This window comes from Hippopotamus amphibius, chromosome 1, assembly GCF_030028045.1.
Source record: "Hippopotamus amphibius kiboko isolate mHipAmp2 chromosome 1, mHipAmp2.hap2, whole genome shotgun sequence".
Lineage (NCBI taxonomy): Eukaryota > Metazoa > Chordata > Mammalia > Artiodactyla > Hippopotamidae > Hippopotamus > Hippopotamus amphibius.
The window spans coordinates 131,153,706-131,173,729 of record NC_080186.1 but is presented as its reverse complement, the minus strand read 5'-3'; the positions used below and the strand labels follow the sequence as shown (position 1 = coordinate 131,173,729).

At 52.0% G+C, this 20,024-nt stretch overlaps 1 protein-coding gene across 1 annotated transcript; it reads right to left on the bottom strand.

Moving 5' to 3' along the window:
- Positions 1-7,391: 7,391 nt before the first annotated feature.
- Positions 7,392-18,920, bottom strand: STC2 (stanniocalcin 2). Its single transcript, XM_057728896.1, has 4 exons — positions 18,436-18,920; positions 16,242-16,384; positions 13,569-13,780; positions 7,392-8,550 (listed from the first exon to the last, which is right to left on the bottom strand). The coding sequence occupies exons 1-4, from the start codon at positions 18,584-18,586 to the stop codon at positions 8,148-8,150; spliced, it is 909 nt and encodes a 302-aa protein (XP_057584879.1). The 5' UTR covers positions 18,587-18,920; the 3' UTR covers positions 7,392-8,147.
- Between the last annotated feature and the right edge of the window lie 1,104 nt (positions 18,921-20,024).

Sequence of the window (20,024 nt, the reverse complement as noted above, 5' to 3'; positions counted from 1 at the left end):
GGAGACGCAGAGCCGTCCGACGGCGGCGGCTTCTCTTCTGGGCTGGCTTCTCTGTATTCTCATCTCTCTTCTCACTCTCCATTGACACTTTTGCAGTCAGGGTCATCTGATCTTAGCTGTTGGGTGGGGGAAGGGTTGGAGTTGTGTCACCTTCCGGGGAGGGAGCCTGGCTGTATGCGCCAGCACCCACCCCAGGCTTCGGAGGATGGAAGGGAGCAAGGGAGGACTCCCAGGGCATCGTAGGAACCTCCTCCCAGCCTTGCCCTGCTGGGCGAGCGGGAGCTTGAACGTGAAATGAGTTTTCACCTAACTCCTCTGTTCCAGAACTGTCCCCAACTTCAGAATCAAAAGTGTGGAGAAGCTTCTGGGCTGCCAGGTCACCGCCAGCATTTCTCCTGCAGAGGTGGCACCAGCCCCTGAGACCGAGGACGTGGAGGGCTCCAAGGGTGGCGGGCCTGGCAAGCCTGGAAGATGCTCTTCGTTTTCGAGGTGTTATTCTTGGTCTGGAAAACCTAGTGAGCTCGCTTGCGTTTCGCAGATTGGCCCCGCTTCCTCTGAGAAGGCATTTGGACCCGGTCCTGGGGCTCCATCTCATTCCTTTGTGTCTTTCATCGTTTCCCTTTTTAAAAATACATTTCTCTTCATTTCAGCTGAGTCATTTTCCTCCCCCTCCTTCTCTTCTTGACAGTCCCGGGAGCCGGAAGGAGCCCTGTCCCACATCCTTGGCTCCTCCAGGCCAGATCTTTTCCAAATGTCAAACTCTCAAGAACCTTGGCACCCAGTGGAGTGGGCTCTGGCCCCGAATCTCTTTCCTCCCTCATCTCTGTCAGTCTCTGCTTTCCTTTCTCATTAAGGAGTTTATGAACTGGCTTTTCTGTGGGTCCCTTGCCTTGAGGTTTGCAGAGAGAGAGCCTGGCAGGAAGGTCCTCTGCTCCCCAGCACGTTGGCCGCTGCCTGGCCCAGTTTGCCACTCAGGGCTGCTCTCCCACTCTAGAGAGGGTCACCACCTAGTCAGTCTCCCAACCCCCCACGCTTGGTTCAAATTCCCACCATGTGGGGCTGACCCCCCTTGTCCTGGCCACAGAAGACTTCGTACTTGCCTCAGGGACCTGCCAGGACAGTGGAAAGGATGGGGCAGCTAATCCCGTGTGTGCTCTTGACTTTAGATTCACGCCTTCCAAAATGGCCAGGAGAAATAATCCCCGCCGTTGACATCCCATGCATGGTCTTCAGAGCATCTCCTGTGTGTTGTCACTTTCGTCTAGCTTCAGTCATTTTCTCCTCACTACCCCTTGTGAGAGAAGCAGGGTAGCTGTTAGTTTCCCTATTTTGTAGCTGAGGAAACAGGCTTAGAAAGGTTAACTGGTTTGCCAAGATGTCAGGACAAATTTGAAAAAAATAAATCTCTTGATTTATTTTTTTAATCATTATTTAAAAAAAAAAAGAGATTTACCAGGTGCAAGACAAGTAAGTAGCTGGATCAATATTCTGTCTCCTGACTTCAAAATTATTAGACTTCCCAGTGACTTTTAATTCTGACACCCACTCACTGACTCTCTGGCATGTTGGTGCCCCTTGCAAGGACACAAGGATATATTTCCTTTAGGAGTTAAAGTGAACTGAAACTTATCTGATTTGACAATTTGGCGTCCTTTTGGACAAGAGCTTTCATTCATTCATTCATTCCCACTGTGTGATGGCAAGGCCGCTGGAGAGACATGAAACTGTGTGCGGAAGTGACAGTCTCTGCCCTTGTGACATTCATTTCCAAGGATGAACTTAAAAGCCTAGTTTAGATCTGCACAACGTGCTGTAAAATCCTCCAAGCTCTCTTGGGGAAGCCAGTCACCACGGAAGAAGGGAAACGAACCACGCTGAGATGGCCATGCTTTGCGAGGCCCCAGGGGGTGAGGAGTCTTGAGGAGAGGGAGAGGGAGAGAGAAGGGGACGGGAGTGGGGCCGGGAGCACTGAGGCGCCATCTTGAAGGGCCTCCATCCATCTGGGAAGGCAGCTGATGACATCTGGAGAAAGAATCAACTGCCCAGCAGAGCTCTTTCTACGTTTCTGACCCACAGAATTGTGAGCAGAATAAAATCATTGTTTCAGTCTACTAAGTTTTGGGGCTCGTTTGTTAACATAGCAATAAACAACTGGGACAAAATTCCAGGGCCTGGTCATCCTCCCTGCATGAAGTCCTCTTCGGTGCCCCTAGACCTCTGTTGAGTAGTTTTCATGACTCATGAGGGCAAGCAGGCAGGTGGTCCCCATCCTTATCAGGGTGTCACTTCTTTTTTAAAAATAATTAATTAATTAATTTATTGGTTGCATTGGGTCTTTGTTGCTGCACTTGGCCTTTCTCCAGTTGCAGTGAGCAGGGGCTACCCTTTGTTGCGGTGCACGGGCTTCTCATTGCAGTGGCTTCTCTTGTTGTGGAGCGTGGGCTTCAGTAGTTGTGGCTCGCAGGCTGTAGAGCGCAGGCTCAGTAGCTGTGGCGCACAGGCTTCGTGGCTCCTTGGCATGTGGGATCTTCACGGCCCAGGGCTCGAACCTGTGTCCCCTGCATTGGCAGGAGGATTCTTAACCACTGTGCCACCAGGGAAGTCCTGTCAGTTCTTTTTACATGGGCACTCCCCCTTAGCTTTAAGAACTGTAAATGATCCTGGAAACTCTCCAGTGGAACCTGGAATTAGCTGATTCTCCTCTGCACCTTGTGAACAATTGCCCTGCCTCTGAGAATTCCTGGAGGGGCTTCTCTTGTCTCTCCCAAGCCTTAGCTCGCCCAGGCAGATCCAGTGTTAAGTCGTGGGGTGGGCACACCCCCTTGAGTGCCAGGAGGCTTGGGTCTGTGGGACAGCAGGGTTCATCCTGGTGGGGCGCGACTCATGTATAATCTTAGGTTGGCTTTGTGGCTTTTTTCCCCCATTCTCTTTAGGGAGTGACCTTTGAGTGTGTGTTCTTTCTGGGAAGCGATAAAAACTGAACTGCTTATGCTAGCAGCCTCGCATGACTCCCAGCCCAAGGCTTGCATTGCTCTTTTCTCCTTTTCTCTGACCTCCCCCTGCCCAAATGATTTCACATGAAACCTGTTCTCTGGCCAAGGCTTGTTCCCTCCTCCATAGGGGGCTTTCATTTTTTGTTGACTTTAGAACAAATTCAGATGGCGGGACCCACAGCTCCAGCTCCCTTTGGAAACTTTACTTAAATACCAGCATATTTGGAAGACCTTCTACCATCTTCCTCCCACAGCCACATCATTCCTGAACTGGCGGACTGGAGCAGTCCTGAGGGTTGGGGGGAGGCAGCTGCGTTTCTGAACGCGCGTGTATTTAACCCACATTTTCACATCTGGGCTGATCAATGGTAAGACAGAGCAAGCTGAGCCCTGCCACCGCCTGGAGCTCACGAGCCTTGTGACAGGCTCTAGACGAAGTAAGACGCCTTTGAGCCTCATTTTACACATAAGGAAACTGAAATCCACGCGAAACCGCAAGCATCATGACGAGGGTGATGACGGTGGTGAAAATTTCAGGGAAGCCTGACATCTCAGACAATGGCTGGTGATCGGGTGGGGTTAGTGGAGAAAACTCAATCTGCCTGGTCACACAAGCCAGCCACTCCCCAGATGCTTTCCTCAGGGACACTTGAGAAGCACCTTAAATGTAATTACCCACAGGCACAGAAAAGCGATGAGACGCCATGATTTTCCTGCCCTCCCTCTAATCTGAACCAAAATCGGAGTCTTTGCAGAGAGGAAAGGTGAGAGTATCAATTTTCCTTTCTGTTCTAAAGCAGAACTCCTCAGAGGCCTGGTGCTATAAATATAAGAGTATAATTATTCTTTCTCTAAGCCCTGTGAAAAATAGGAATAATACTGATTGGTTTAAATTAAAAAGAAATCGAACGTGGAGAATCTAGGCCTGAAGTGGGGGAAAGCATGTGGGCTTAGAGCCACCGATCTGGGTTTGAGTTCAGACCCTGCCCCCCTCACTAGCCACATAGTTTGGGAGATGTTGCTTTACTTTTCTATACCTTGGTTTCTTCACCTGTAAAATGGGAATACTACCTGCTACTCGTGGGACGTAGCGGGGATGAGATTACGTATGCTAAATGCCTAGCCTAGTGCTGGGCACGTAGTAGGTACGCCGATGGTCGGGTAAACCATTGTCAGTCAGGGACTCCAGCTTTATTGTGTTGAGGAAGGAAGAGCTGGGGAGAAGGCTTCCCTGCCTGTCCAGGGCCACTGAGCTTTTATGCTGGTGGCGTCCACTGCAGGCTCAGTCTGAAAGAAGGGATAGCTAGCTCCGAGGCCTGTGGACTCCAGAGGGAGCTGTGAGGACCGCCCTGGTTGCCCTGGGGCTTTGGTGCTTCCAGGCAGGTCACAGGAAGCTCATCCTTCTCTTTGTCTAGGTGATTCAGGCAGGACTTTGAACAGAGTCCCTGTGATGGAAGCCCGGGGTGGTCTTCTTCTCTGATTTCCCCTCCCTGTAAAAGGCATATCCAGCACTAAAAAAAGAAAATTTATGGAAGTAGAGTTGATTTACAATGTTGTGTTAATTTCTACTGTACAGCAAAGTGACTCAGTTACACATATAATATATATAATATATATTCTTTTTCATTTTCTTTTCCATTATGGTTTATCACAGGATATTGTATATAGTTCCCTGTGCTCTACAGGAATTTTTTTTTCCTGGTCCCACTGTGCAGCTTGCAGGATCTTGCCCCGAACCTCGGCCACCAGAGTGAAAGCCCTGAATCCTAACCACTAGGCAGCCAGGGAAGTCCCAGGACCTTGTTGTTGATCCATTCCATAAATAATAGTTTGCATCTGCTAATCCCAAACTCCCAGTCCATCCCTCCCCCACCCCCCGCCCCCTCGGCAACCACAAGTCTGTTCTTTCTGTCTGTGAGTCTGTTTCTGTTTTGTAGGTATCCGAACATCCCGCATTTTAAATGGACTCAAAGCCCACTTGCTCACAGCCATGCCCCTTGGCCCAGCCAAAGCCCTCACAGATAATAACACTCCTCAGAGGGGAAGTCAGTTATTTGAAACCTTTATTAATGCTTGAAGAAAGGTAATGCAATGTGACAACGTACAGGTCCTGCTTCCTAAATCCATAACAGAAACAGATATTATGACTTAGCAAGCTCATGTGGTGCCGATGCTGAGATCAGACGAGGGGTGTTCTTCCTTAGGAAATGGGCCCTGGAAGCATTGTTTTTCCATGTTGTTCTAACGAAGACTCTTCCTTGGTTCGAGCTGAAATTTCTGTGTGTGTGTGTGTGTGTGTGTGTGTGTGTGTGTGTGTGTGTAAGTATGACTACAGCTCTGGGCTGGCGTTTTCTATTTATTTAGTTTTGAGTGTCAGCATTTCACTCTACTCAGGCCTCTCACTTCAGAATAACAGGGCTATTTATTGATACAAAGGAGAGGTGTTTGGATCATCTTGTTAAAATGCAAGGCTCAAAATAAACATCATATCTTTATTTGGAAATCCACATCCTTCCTCAAAGGAAGGCTCGAGAGTACATTTGTATAGAAGTACGAAGCCCCAGGTTGAGGGGCTATTTTTAAGGACGACTTTGCTTACATTTTCGCTTGTACAAATGCCTCCGTCCATGCTTACAGGAATCTGGATTTTCCTCAGTTTTGAGATAAAGAATCTCAGCAATAAATACTACCACAGGCTTCAAAACATTAGGAACCAGAATGCAAGGATTTCTACCTGACTTTTGAGAAGAAACAAACCAGTGGCGTGAAAAATATACAACAGAGATCAGTGAGGGGTTTCAAATCAACATACTAAGCAATTTCATGCCTGGGCGGAAAACAGAGGTAATAAATACAAAGGACAAATATTTACAATAGAAGCGACACATGGGACATCAGCAGCGAACACGTAAAACATTTACACTGAGGAAAATGGAAAAATGATGCCTTTCACCCACCCAGGCCAGGAGCCAGCGAACAAATGAACAGCTGACCGAGCAACGCGAGAGAATGTTATTGCTTCAGCCTTTGAGTGATGTAAGGAAAACAGTCCACGTGCTGCGTGGCTTAAGACAGCCAACGGTTTACGTCCGGTTGCCATGGCAGACCCTGACGCACCGGTCCTCCTTCCTCCGAGGGCAGAGCCGGATTAGCACACCATCTCCTCTGCTTTCTGCAGCTCCAGCTCTTTCTAGGTGCTTCTCCCAGCCTTTTGTCCCCCTCCCCCCACACCTGAACGGCTTCTTTCCAACAAGGATGCTGAACGATTGGGGAAACGACACTCGGGCATCATGTCCTGGCAGCCGTGGGATTGGATTTGGGTTATATAAACACGAACTGTGCTTTGGGTGAGGGCATTCCGTGGAACAAATCATTTTCAAGTGGATAAATTTAGCTTCTTTATCTCTGGCCTCAGGTTGCTTGGAGGGAAAGCTACGAGCTGATATTAATGGACGATGCATACTTTTTTGCCCAGTCACTACAACAGCAGTCAGGAAACTCAGGCCCGAGAGCTAAATTCAGTTAGGCGCCTGCTAAATAAAATTTTAATGGAGTGGCGCCAAGCCTATTTGTTATATGTTGTCTACGTATGTCTGCTTTCAGGGGACAAGGGCTGAGTGGAGCAGCTGCAACAGTAACCGTACAACCCGCCAAACTGAAAATAGTGTATTCACTTATCTGGACCTTTACAGAGAAGGCTTGCCGACCCCTGCTCTAGAAGGACCTGGCCCAGAACATCTATCCACTCCTTGCAATACTGGGCTCCTATTTGAGTACTGGCTGCAAGAAAGGATAAGCTTTAATTTGTAGCCCGTAGGAAAGAGAAGAAAAGGCCTGTCTCTGAAACCTTTTCCGTAACCACATCCACTGCTGACGCTTTCTGTTCTACTCTTCTCCCTGTGTTTTTAGTTCTGTCCTCTCCTCTCTGCCTTCCTTTGGTTCACTCTGACTCCTTTTCTTATTGCTACATTTTCAATCTGGATCTGGAAAAATCTCGTCCCTCAGTGATTTTCAGCAGTCTCCTCCATTTGTGTAAAAGGTCGGCATTCCCTGGTGAAGATTACTGAGGAGTCCTGTGTTCGCCTTTTCCATCCTCTGGCACGGAGAGGCCAGCTTTCCAAACTGGCCTCTCAGAACCCAGGGTATGGTGCTTTATCCGTCTTGGGCCAAGGTAAGGTACCAAAATACAAAGGGAAATCTGCCAAATGCACTCCTCCGTGTGCAGTTTCCTCCAGGTGTGGGCTTTGCCCTAAGTGGCAATGAGCCCACGTCAGGCAGTCAGATGCTGGGCTACATCGCTCTTGGATTCCTTTTAAAATAGCACGTAAAGAAAAATTCAGCCCCCAAAATTGGGTTGTTTTTTGTTTTCCTTTGAGCTGGTTTTAATGACCCAGTTGCTTTGTTTGAAAGCTATTTATTTAGACGACAGACTTGGAGATGTAACTGGGTAAATAAAAAAAGTGAAATCGAGATTTGAAGCAGTGGTTAAAATACAAACACACAGGGGCCACTCCCTCGGACAGGGTCCCCCAGACAGAACAATGGCTCAGAAATTACACTTCGAACCCTCACCCTCCCCGTCCCAAGTTGCTCCAAACCTCAAGGTCCCGTGCAAGAAACTGGAGTTCGGTTTGGCACCAGGCACCCGCATGGCCCCTGCCTCCTCTCCACCCTTCTCCTGGTTCCCAGGTAGCTTTCCACACCCACTCCTGCACCGGAATCCAGCTGCCCTCCACCAAGACAGCACCAGAAGCTGCGGGCAGGGCCCAGCACCAAGTGCGTGGTCCAGCCCCGGGGGTCACCCCCGCCCCTCCCGTCCCCTCCCGCAGCAGAGGGAACCGCAGGCCGCTGCCCGCGCGCGCGGGGGTTCCGCAGATGGAAAGAAGGCAAAGTTGCTTGGGAGGAGGACAGGTGGCGCCCTCCCTTCGGGATGTGCAGGCGCGGACCCACTGGTCACAGCCGAGCCCTCGCTGCTGCCCAGGAAGCCTCTGCCTCACCTGTTTCATGCTGCTAACATACACTTCCATCAAGTCCGCAATCCCCATCACATCCTGCGTGGGACATCCCCCCTCTTTAATGGCAAATGTTTTGGAATGTCCAGAGAGAAGAAAATGGACGGCGTGGAGGAAAGATTTCCCGGCCGGGCCTTTCGTTTCACCTCCGGATATCGGAATACTCAGACTGTTCATCCTCCCACTCGCTGCTTCCAGAAGTTCCCTGGGCCCCGTGGCTGGCCGCTCGGCCCCGGGCGTGGGCGTTTGTGTGGCTCTTGCTACCTCGCTCCCCCTTGGCACCTCGGCTGGTCTCCCGACTGCTGGGCTCCGAGAGGTGGTGACCCGCTTCCCCGTGGTGGCCCCTGGAGACCTTGGCCCTGTCGCCCTGGAGCTGGCGCTCGGGAGGTGCCGTGGGCGGCCTCTGGATGGCTGAGGTGCAGAAGCTCAAGATTGAACACAGGCTCCCCCAGTTCTGCTCACACTGAGCCTGGACGCTGTGAGTGATGGCCTCCTTCACCTCCTCCCCACAGGTCAGCAGCAGGTTCACCAGGTCCACGTAGGGTCTGGAGATTGAGGGAGAGACCGAGGATGGAGCGTGTCCCGAGTGGGCCGCAGAGGGCAGGACCGGTACCAGGGAAGAGAGACATGACCGATGCTCGGCTGGGGTCTGGTTTGGTGAAAGATCTTTTGGGAACTACTTGAAACCTTTACCGATATTCTTTGGAGTGCTGGTCTCAACCAACATGGGCTGGGTGGCCATTACACACCGGGCTCCATGCCAGGCCCTGGAGAGAACTGGAGGCCGGGGAGAAAGCCCACCACAAGAAAAAGGGCCAGGGAGGGAATTCCCTGCCGGTCCACTGCAGGGGACCGGGTTCGATCCCTGGTTGGGGGACTAAGATCCCACATTCCTCACAGAAAAAAAGGGCCAGTGACAATTCACAGGTGCATATGCTAGAAGCCTAGGAAGAATCCCTGGCGGGGGTGGGGGTGGGGCGGGGGGGGGTGGGGTGGTAGTAGCGGCTGAAGCAGGTGGTGGGGTGGGCAAAGAAGCCAGCTATGTGAATGAGAGGAGGGCAGGAGAGCTCCGGTCTGCTTGGGGTGTGCTCACTAGGAGGATTTTAGTGGGAGTGGAGGTGGGTCTTGGAGCCAGTGGAATACTTGGGCAAATGGTGAAGGGCCTTCAATACCAGAGCAGACTTTATGGCAGGGAAGCGAGGTGGGCTGGCTTTGCACTGGGTGTCCTTCTGCCAGGTGAGCCTTGTCTAAGTGAGGCTCCCAAGAAACCACTTTCCCCATGTCTGTATTCTCCCCTGGTTTGGGCTCACAAAGGGTGTTTTGGGAAGTCTCTGGATGTACTCTCTTCTGTATCTGGAGGAGTCTGGGATAGATGTAGAAGGGTGGGGGGATGTGAATTCCCATGGAGCTCTTCCCGTCCTTGGTAGTGGGGGCTGAAGCAGGGACGTGGCTGTCTGAGCATCTCTATTCTTCCCATCTGGGCTTCCCCACAACGGGAGGTGAGGGCTGGCTGAGAGGGGTCTACGTGCTTGGGACGAGAGCCAACTGTCCGTGAAATAAGCATGCTCGGTTCCCAAAGGGGAGGACCAGTTGCTCGGGCCATCCCAGCTGCCCCGGGTTGTTCTTTAGGAAAAGTGCTGGAGGAGGATCGACCACGTCATGCAAACCTTCCTCTTGGGGGTGGGAGGTGTGTGCAGAAGGCCGAGTGGCATGCCTGCTTCTTATATTTATGGGCCCATCTGGCAGAAGGCGGCCTCAGCGATGGGCTCTCCTGGCCCACTCACTGGGCCTTCCTTACAATCTCACTGGCCTTTTATGATCCCCAAGGGCGGGGGGGCGAGGGGGGTGTATGGAACGTTCCATGTGGCTAACCAGCTTTCTTAAGCAGTGCTCACTGGCAGAATCTCTGGATCTAGGCAGGAATTCACTCTGGAACATGAGATCATTTATAAGAAGAAGACTTTTTCTCTGTGAGCCTGGACCACCTGGGTGGCTGCATTCTAGTCCGTTTAATCTTTTCTCTGCAAGTTGGCAGCTGTCGCCAAGCAGGAGGAGCAGATTGTGTTTTAAGACTTGTGAAGTAGTTTACTGCCATTTTAATGAATTAGTCCTCAAGTTGTAATTGAGTGAACTGTCCTCATTTCACAGATATAAAAAAAGGAGATGAGGCGGGGGAGAAAGTGGCTTTTGGAAGCTTTTGGGCCCGGAAGGCCTGGGGCTGGGCTGAGAGGGGAGAGGAGGAATGTTCTGGCTGATAGAGATCAAGCTGCCTTTTAAGGCCTACTTGATGCCTTCGGAGTCGGAGAGTCTGGGCACGGCCGATGGGCAGGGGCTGAATGTCTCTAAGGCAGGCCCCTAACCAGGACAAGCACAGGGATGACCCAAGTCTGCCTGAGCTAAGAGAGGAGGACGTGGGGCAACACAAGGAAAATGTTCCTTGCATGTCTGTTTCCTTCCATCTTTTGCAAACTAGCAACTGACTGTCTCAGGGAGGTCAAGTTCGCTGAGTATATCTGCTAGAGCAGCACGGGGATTTTGGCACGTGATCCTACCTGCCACCCCCTGAGGCTAGATAAGCAGATCGCAGAGGCTGAGCACCTGTCTGTTTGGGATGCTCTTCTTCCACTTTCTTTCCCCAGAGTAAGGGGAGGGCTCTCTAGGGAACGCATGGACTGCCTCTTGGCCTCCTTCGCCAGGGCATCCTGCCCGCCAGATGAGCTCTCCGAATCCCAAGGCGGATCCCAGAAGGCTGGACTAGCCCACGCTCTCTTCTGCCCTTGGCACTGCCCGCCGAGGAGAAAGCTGTGAACCGTGGGGAGGGGGTGTGTTCATCTGAGCTGTGTTTGGAGCTGGCATGGTGCCTTCTCCGGCTGCTAGCTCAGCCCGTGTCTAATGACAAAGCCCAGCTCTCTCCACTGGGCGTCAGCAAGGCTAAAGGCTTTTTAAAAATACTTGGAGGGGGACGTGCCTGGAGGCTGCCAGCACCCGGTGTGACAGGGTGTGTGGTGGCCAAGTGGCTGATGTGGAGAAAGTGGGTCGGGAAGGGGTGAGGGGAGCAGAGAGTTCGAGGGAAGTCACTTTAACTGAACGTGAGTGTTTTGGGGTGGATGAGGGATGGGGGTGAGGTGGATTCTGGGGTGACTTTGATTTCCTTCTCTCTAGAGCGAAGAGCAGACTCAATTTTTATGTTCTTATCTGTAGCCAAGGCCACCCACTTAAATGGTCCTCTTGATATTTGGGGACTGATGGGATCCTTTGTGCCCAAATCAGTTCAGATAGTTAAAAAAAAACCCCCAAACCTCAATTCAGCTTGAAGCGCTAGCTGATGCAGTGTGTAGCTGTGGCTTCAGAAAGGAAGATAGTCGGGGTTTGTGGGTGCTAGAGGTGCTGGCTGAGCAGGAGCGGGGAGGACTTGCATGCAGCCACAGTGAGTATTTAAGAAAATGGCCCAGGTTTCCTTTTGGGGTGGATCACTTGCATTTCCAGGGCAGGCTAGGGTGGGGGCTACGTGTTGGCTCTACATGATGTAAGGGGCCCTTTGGAAGTAAGGGTCCCGTGGCCCCATGGGCCATGTTTCCATGGAGGAGGCATCAGAAAGCCACCTCTCCTTAAATTCAAGGGGGAGAGCATGGCAAAAAACCTCAGCGCCTTCGGTTTTCCTGAAGAAGACTTTTCTCCAAAAAGACAAAGTCATCTTGGCTCCGAGAATGTACTAGAGAATTAAAAACTCGTGCCCCATCATCCATTCTTGAGGCCAACAGACTATCTCTAAAGGATGACAGTGGGGTGAGGACAAATGAACTTTATGAGTTTCTCAGCAATGGGCTATCTGCCTCTTGCGGGGGCACCTTGAAGGAAGGAAATCTCACAATGCTCTGCTTGTGTCACTGGGCTATTTTTGAGTAAAGGGAAAAATCCTGCCACATTTGGGGACCAGTGAGACTTTAGCCAGTCCAGTGGGGAGAACACAGGCTAGGACAAGGAGGTTTGAGGTCTATTCCTGACAACTGGCTTCAGAATCACCAATTCCCAAGGTGAAAGGTAGGAACTGAAGCTCAGAGTAAGATCTTTAACCTCTCAGCTTCCCTTTCTTCCTGTGTTACATGGGGACAGTATTCTCTGGCTTGTGGCACTATTGGGAAAGGGAAATGAGAAAAGCCAGGTCAAGTCCCTGGCCCAGGGCCTGACCCACTCGGAAAATGATAGTTGTTATTGCTATTGTGGATGCTACTGTTGCTTTGTTTCTCTACAGGGATTTGGAAGCATAGAAAATATTTTATCAGGCATTAGTGTAACTCAAGGAAAAGGCAACATCAGTTCGCGCTTGGCAAGAGCTGCCTGCAGAGAGTCATGGTGAATTGTATAATTCTAACACAGCACCTGGGGTGTTGTAAGACACCTAGAGCCTCATAACCAAGTGGAAAGTGACAGGTGATGGTTGCTTTCCTCTGTGATCTAAGTGGTGTGGGGGGTGGGTGGGTAGGGGCCTGTTTAGTGACATAGCTGGGGGAGGCCATGGCACGAACTAAGGAGCAAGAGTTCGTAAAATTGTACTGATTTGGCCCAATGAGTCACTGTGTAAAGACTAATGGTGCTATAACGTGTACTGGGCTGCTTAATTGATAGCTTGCCATCTGCCCTAAGTCCCCATGGAAGTGGCCATTGCAACCTTCAGGGGCTATTCTGTACCCACATGCTTTACTACTCTGCAAAATTTAGGATCCCACAGGGATTTTTTTCTTTTTAAGGAATGAGATGTCCTGGGTTTATGACTGAATCGCAAGTCTTCCAATAAGTATGTTTCTGTTTCCTCACTTTGGCAAAAAGGTGTTTAGCTGATTGAAGTTTTTACCATTTGTTTTGCATTTTCTCTGGGAGGGCATTAATGTTACAGAAGGTGAATTGGACCTTCTAAGGGAAAGGAGAGCTTATGAAGGAAGGAAAGAAAGCTACTGGCATTTAAGAGGGTAGGTCCTGGAGCTGGACTGCCTGGCTCCTCATCCTGGCTTTGCCTTTCATTGTCTGTGTGACCTTTACTGCAGTGAATCTCAGTTTTCTCATCTGTAAAATGGAGATGAGAATGGTCCCTGTCATGAGGATCAAGTGAAAAATTCACATGAAGCCCTTAACACGATGCCTGGCACTTAGTACATGCTCGATGTATGTTATTAGCTCTCAGCTGTCTGCCAGGGTACCTACACAGCCACTTGGAACGCTCAGAACTGCTGGGATCTTGACTGAGGGGAAGAGGAAAGGTGTTTCTGAATTCTACACATTTCATGCTCGGCGAAAAGATTTCCCGTTGCTACTGCTTAGGATTTTGAAACCCATGGCAGAAATTTCTTTTGCTTTTCCTGAAGGCCAGCCGGAAAGGGACTCCCAGGGGAGTCAGTGCAGCTTTCTGAGGTAAACCGCAACCTTCCCCATTTGACAGGCGAGTTCAGTCTCTGCAGGCCAGCTGGGGAAGACTCTCCTCCGATCCCAGCAGGTCTTCCCTTCCTCTATCCAAGCAGCACCATCACCCCCACGGCCCCCCGCCCCGCCCCCATGGGGCAGCACTCACTCGTGCAGCAGTAAGTCCTTGAAGTGAATCATCTCCACCATCACCCGGGTGTTCTCCTGCGCGGCAGAGCACAGATCGTGCTTGAGGTAGCATTCCCGCTGTAGCTGGAACACCATCTCCTTGATGGCCGGGCACTTGCGGCTGATGCAGCCGAATCTGTGCCGCAGAGCGTGGGCTTTACACTTCAAGGCATCTTTGATGAATGACTTGCCCTGAGAGCAGAGGGGACAGGGGAGGGAGAGAGAGGTGGAAGAGACAAGTCCTTGTTACACGCGTTGACATTTTAACCCTTGTTGGGCTTACATGGGATTTTTCTGACAACTGAACCCAAGGCCCCACCGCAGACCAGACATCCTTGTAGGTGACAGGGTGAGGCTACATCAGGAGGTCCGTCCAGAGTGACGGGATACCTCCGCATTCAGCCCCAAAGGATGTTACTTGGGAAACTAACACATCTGCCTCCTTCCTCCCAAGCTGCCCTACTAGCCTCCCTGGTCCTGGGGCTCCCATGGGCCTCTGTCCTCAAGGCAGCCTGGGGTTGGCCGTGTGGTGGCAGCGTTTCTGGAACACAAAGGGGAACCTGGCCAGGCATAAATCCAGAACTCCTTGGTGGTGCCTGGCAAGAGTTTTTCCCTAGTAGAAGGTGTCCTGCTTGTCCAAATCTCACATCTTTCATTGTTCCTTCTAGTGATGTCAAGATCGGGTGCTAGCTGTGCCTCCCTTTTCTGCCTCAGTGCCTCCCGCCGCCCCCAGCCCATACTCTCTCTCTCTCTTGCCTCCTCCTAGCCTTTAAGGAGAAGCATTCTTTTCCTTTTTGAAAGCAATTCGACTCCTTTAAACTGTTAGGATTATTGCCTCTAAAAGGCCCGCCTGGCACACTGCCTGGCAGCATCTGGAGCCTGAACTGCCCAACTGACAGCCCCTCCCCCACACTCCCGGCCTCTGAGTGGTGAAGGCAGCCAGGCATACATCTGGCCTACAGTTCTCTTTCCTGGCAACCTCATTAGATTGTTCTTACCCTAGAAAGGAGACAGCTGTTGGGGGTGTGGAGGCGAGCCTGGGCCGTTAGCTCCCTTATCAACCTCTCCGGGCAGCGAGGCACTGTGGGATACCTACCCAGGGGTCCCTGCACCCCCTTTACTATAGAAACAAGCTGTCATTGGAGAGGTCGCCCCTGTTTTTAGATAGGCCCGGAAGAAATGAAGTTGAGAAAGTAAACGGGTTTAGGTTAGAAGTGGGAAGGCAGCCAGCACATTTATTTCAGTTCTCTCCTTGAGAAGCAGTTGAAATGTCTAAGAGAGTGTCTCATCACTGAAAAATCACCTCCCCGTGGTCCCCTCTCCTCTGACTCTCCGGTGGGAGCCAAATAGGATAGAGGGTAGGGTGTGCCAGTCTATTCAGTAGTTATGGGCTGACAACCGACTTGAAAGGGATGCTTCTAACTTGAGCACATACTCCTGCTGGTTGAGAAAAGAAAGGAAGATTAATTTCTGCGAGGGCTGCGGCAAGCTGCTCTCGGTATTCTTCCCTGACATCCTGTGGGATTGCCCTGAAACACACATCTTTCCTCCGGATTTCCTATTACGTTTCCTAATTCCAGTTAATCCAGAAGGGATGCTTTATTAGGGAGTCTCAAGGAGTTCAAAGGTTCTACTCCTCTTTCCTTCCCCGGTTTCTGTTTCCCCTGCTGCCACCCCACATCCTCTGTAGGGGAGGCTGCCAGCCCTGTCGCATCCCCTTCTGGTTCCCAGGGGTTGCTTTGTCAGGCTCTCTACAGGATGTCGGTACATGGTGACTGGTGACTTCACAAATCACACCTAAACTGTTGGCCTCATCCAAACACTGTCATGGCTCGCCAATGAAATGGGAGAGGAAGTTTGTGACAACAACGTACTTCATAGTGTATATATGGGCTGGGGAGGACGTGAAGGAGGTGAGCCTGATGCTTCACTCCATCTGTAATGTGTTTGGATCTTGGGCACTGGAGCCATAAGGTTGCTTGCTGGGTTCTTTTCCTGCCCACACAGCAACTGGGCTTTACCCTGGGGACCCTGGGACAACTGAAGTGGGTCAGACCCTGACTATATTTATCATATAGAGCAGGACTCATTCAGGGTTCTGACTTTTCAGGTTGGGAGAGGAGGATCTGTTACTTAGGAGGGAGAAAATCTGCTCTTCTGGAGGCCCTGATTTATCCGTGCTGCCTGCCCACATGCCCTGTAGGAGATGATGAATTTCTACAAATTTTGTGTGTCTTTTATTCTTGCCTATTAGGTGAACAGAGCTTGTGGCATGTTTAATTGGGGTCCCTGCCCTTCCCCGCCTCAACCTACTCTTCCTAATGTGATGGGCCTTGCAGACTGGGTTGGAAGTGACTTTTGTCTTCTCTGCTAAGAATCCTCAGATAATTGTTCAACCTGGTTTCCACTCTGTGTGTGTAGACATAGCTGAAGAGTGGAGAAGGATTTAGCCTACACGATAGGTCCAGAAAGCTGAACCCCAGGAGTGGAGTGGGGAGTCACTGGCATCCTGCTGCATGCCTAGAAGGTCTTGCAAGTGCTAAAACCCACCATGATGATCAGCTAAGAGAATCTGTTAACACGTCTTTCCAATGAACATTTCGATTATGCTACGCTAACCTCAAATATTCTTGGTACTCAATAGGGTTTTTACCTGGGCATCAAATTTTCCAGCGTTGTGCAGAAAAGTCATGCAAATCCCATGTAAGCCCCGAATCTCACAAGAGTTGTTCTCAAAACATTCAAACACGCCACACCCCACATCGCCAGCGTTGACCAAACAGTGCTGGATTTCCGCTAAAATGAGAATTACATACAATCAGATACAGAGTTCTCAGCCATGCTGGGGAATGCAGAGAGGGTTGAAATAAAAGTGATGACTAAAAGAAACTTTAAGGAACAAAGTGAGAAATGACTATTTCAGGATCTAAAAAATCAGGGAAAGAAAATGTCATCACTTAATCTACTTATGAAAATGTATTTGTAAATATTTCTAAAAAATTAACCAAACCTACATCACAAAAGTCACAATCATAAGTTAGGTTTGAGCACTCCATTTTTCATCCTTCTCATCTTATTAAAGTATTTGTGGGAATACTTAGTTTGAAAGCATAAGCTATTTCAGTTTTCTAAGCCCACAGACAAAAAAAAATGTCAACCGATTAGCTTGCTCTTTCCCTTCTGTACTTCATCAATGAAATACCCTTCTCTACTTGGATGGAGCTGCTGCTATTAAATCACGGCCATTTCCTTCCTGACCCCCAAATGAGAGCGTCCAAAAAGCAGTTTCAATTCAGCTTTATGATTCAACACCTAAAAATCAAAACAAAATTCCTATTAAGGCAGCGCCTCCAAACCACCCGCATTAAAAATACCAGGCTGGGGAAGCTGCGGTTTGCAAACAGGCTCAGGAATCAGATCGGGGCTAGCCTGCAGAAACGCAACCTTCGCGGTTAGAGGCTCCTTTTAAATAGAGATCCGGGGCGAGATGTAGCTTAATCTCCTAGAATTCCCCCGACCCGGGAGTTTGCTGCCCTCCTTCGCAGAATGTGGCCCTAATTAGTCTCTCGGAAAGGAAAGGATGAGAGGGAGTTAACTGTCAGCCTGCCGCGTGCAAAGCCTCTTCCTTCCCTCCCCCTACCCAATTCCCTGACTTAAACCAACCACAAAATTACATCAGAAAAGTATATTTTGGAAGAAGGGCGGGGCTGGAGGAGATAATCCGCGTTTAGATTAAATCTGCGGAGAGAATGAGGGGCGTGTATTTGTTGAGGGTATCCAACCAGCGAAAATCACGTTCGATTCTCAGGGAAAGCTCTGGGAGGGTAGAGTGTGGGTAAGGGTTCTAGGATGAGCGGGGCTCGAGCCAGGGATGCTGACACCCGCCTGTGGAGGTGGGAGACTCCCGGATGGCCCCACGCGCGGCCCCGGCGCGCCGGCGAGGAGCGCGCAGGGCAGCGATTCACTGGCTGCCGGCGTCCCTAAAGGGCACTCGTGCATTCCTGCTCGTGCGGAGAGCGCACGCACGCCGCCGCCGCCGGTTCGCAGGCCCCCTAAATAAAGGGAGGGCCATGGAGCGCGAAGGAGCTGTAGGCTGATTTTCTTCCTCTCCCGGGGTCTGGAAAAGGGCCAGCCCTGTGCCCTGCACGCCTGGCTGTGCTCGGCAGCCTGCGGGTGAGCGGAGAGCCGGTCGAGCGGCGGCGGCGCACAGTTCGGGCCGTGTCACCATTTCTTCCCTTGCTGATCTGCCCCGGAGCGGAGGACGGCGGCAGCGCCGCAGAGGTACGCTTTGCGCCACCCACCCCTACCTAGTCTGAAAGGAATGTCCCCCCCCCGCCAAGGGGAAAGTTCGCGATGCAGTTTGTCTCGCCTCCAAAGTTCTTGGATATCGGGCATCTTTTGAGGAGGGGGAGAAGAGGTCCTGCCTCGGCCCTCCAGCTGGGAAGAGAAGTTCTCCGGGTTCAGGGCGCAGCCGGGCTCCGGGGACCTTCTGTGCCTCCCGCAAGCCGGTCACGATGGAGCAGGGCGCTTTGAACCCGACCGGAGACTCCGGAGCCTGCACTGGCAGCGTCAGGCGCTGCTTCATTTACCCTCGACCCTGGGAGGACAGCAACAAGTCCTGCCCCAGCCATTTCATCACCCTGCCAGCACGTGCGGATTCCGGGCGCGCGGAGCCCGGCGCGGACCTCGCTTCGCTTCGCGCTCTCCTTCGCACGTCCCGCGCCACCCCAAGAGTTTGCGCCACCCAGGGTGGGCGCCCAGTTCCGGGCGAAGCGCCCGGGGCGCGCTGTGTGGGTGCCGGCTGTCTTCTCTCAGCAGCTCCAGGTCGCGAGGACGCACGCACTTACCTGTGTTTTGCAAGGACAGACGGCCTTTCTGCTGGGAGCCCCTGTCTTGGGGACCTTCGGGAGGATTGGTGGCGTCGGTCCCTCGCGCCGGGTCGAAGGTAGCCAGCACCAAAGCCAGGGTCAGGAACTGGCCCAGCCGCTCCGCACACATGGTTCTTGCGGTCAACCTCCCGCCCGGAGACCTGGATTCTTTGTGCTCCCCTCCTCCTCTTCCTCCTCCTTCGTTGCTTCCCCTCCTCCTCCCACTCTTCCTCCTCGCTCGCCTTTTCCCTCCTCGCGGCCGCCGCTCGGATAGAGGTTACCCAGCGCCCTCCCGTAGCTCTCCGGAGAGCATGTGACCAGGCTGTTAGCAGCGCCGCGAGTGCCCGGCAATGGCAGGGATGGTGCCTCAAATATCCCTGGAAGCTCTGGTGTCACTTGAATGAAGGAGTCGAGCAGGTGTTGTCCCGGCGGCTGGACCAATCCGAGACCCCCGCCCGTTTGACAACACGGCCGGGAGGCGGGGCCTGCGCCCAACTACTACGGGAGGAAGCGGAGCGCCGCTGGGAGCGCCTGACAAAGTTGCCGACCTGGCGGCGGCCACGCGTTTGCGTGCGTTGTGTGAGTGTGTGAGAGCGCGGTCAGAGATGCATGCGTGTGTGCGGGTGCTCCAGGGCGATGGCTGAAAGGACTTGAAATACTAAAAGCGAATTCCAGCGCCGGTTGCAGCTAAGGAAGGGCAAGAGGGGACGGTCTGCGCTGGGACAGCGTCCCTCCCCCCCCAAGCTCCGGGCTCCCATCACACCCACATCGGGCTGGGAAAGTTTCCTCTTCCTGCTTTTTGGAATTCACTAGAGATTCCCAGCCCCGATGCCTTGACAGATTGGAGAAGTTTCCTGGACACAGTGATGCTGGGGGCAAGCCGGGCACGTATGGGAATTCCTGGCGTTGTAACGCTTTGCATTAAAAAAAAAAATTCCTCAAACTATTTAAGATAGGAGCAGAAGCACTAGATATAGGACTTCGCCTGAGCGACTGCCCCATCTTTCTCTTTCCGCCCCGCTTTGGTGGGCCTTGCAACACCTTAGGTGCCAGATTCTCGCCCCTCCCTCAATCCAGATGGATTCCGGGTTGGGCTGCAGGGATCCAGGTGACAGACTGGACTTGCATCATTTCCAGGCGGGTGGCTGGGGGGCCCAGGCAGCCCTGAGTCAGCCCGCCGCTGAGCATCGCGTGCCCCAGAGGCTGGAGCTTGAAAGGCAACTTTACGCGTCTCCAAATATACTCTTCCATTTTCCCAAAGCGCTACTCGCCACCCCGTTTTGGGTTCTCTTTACCCTTCATTCATCGGAGGGAAAAGGTCAAAAAATTCTCCCCTAAGTCTAAACACAGAACGCGAGGAAATTCTCTCCATCTCTTTTCCTTGTTTGAGCTCCCTCCCCAAGCGCGGCCGGGGCTGGACTGCCCTCGACTGCTTTCTCCCCAGGCCTGCGGAAGCAGGGAGAAAGTTGGGCGCAGCTTGGAGCGCCTCTTCCCCCGCTGTGTGTGTACGTGTGCACGCTCACGTCTCCCCGGCGCCGGGGCTGCGGACAGGAACTGCTCCGGGCACA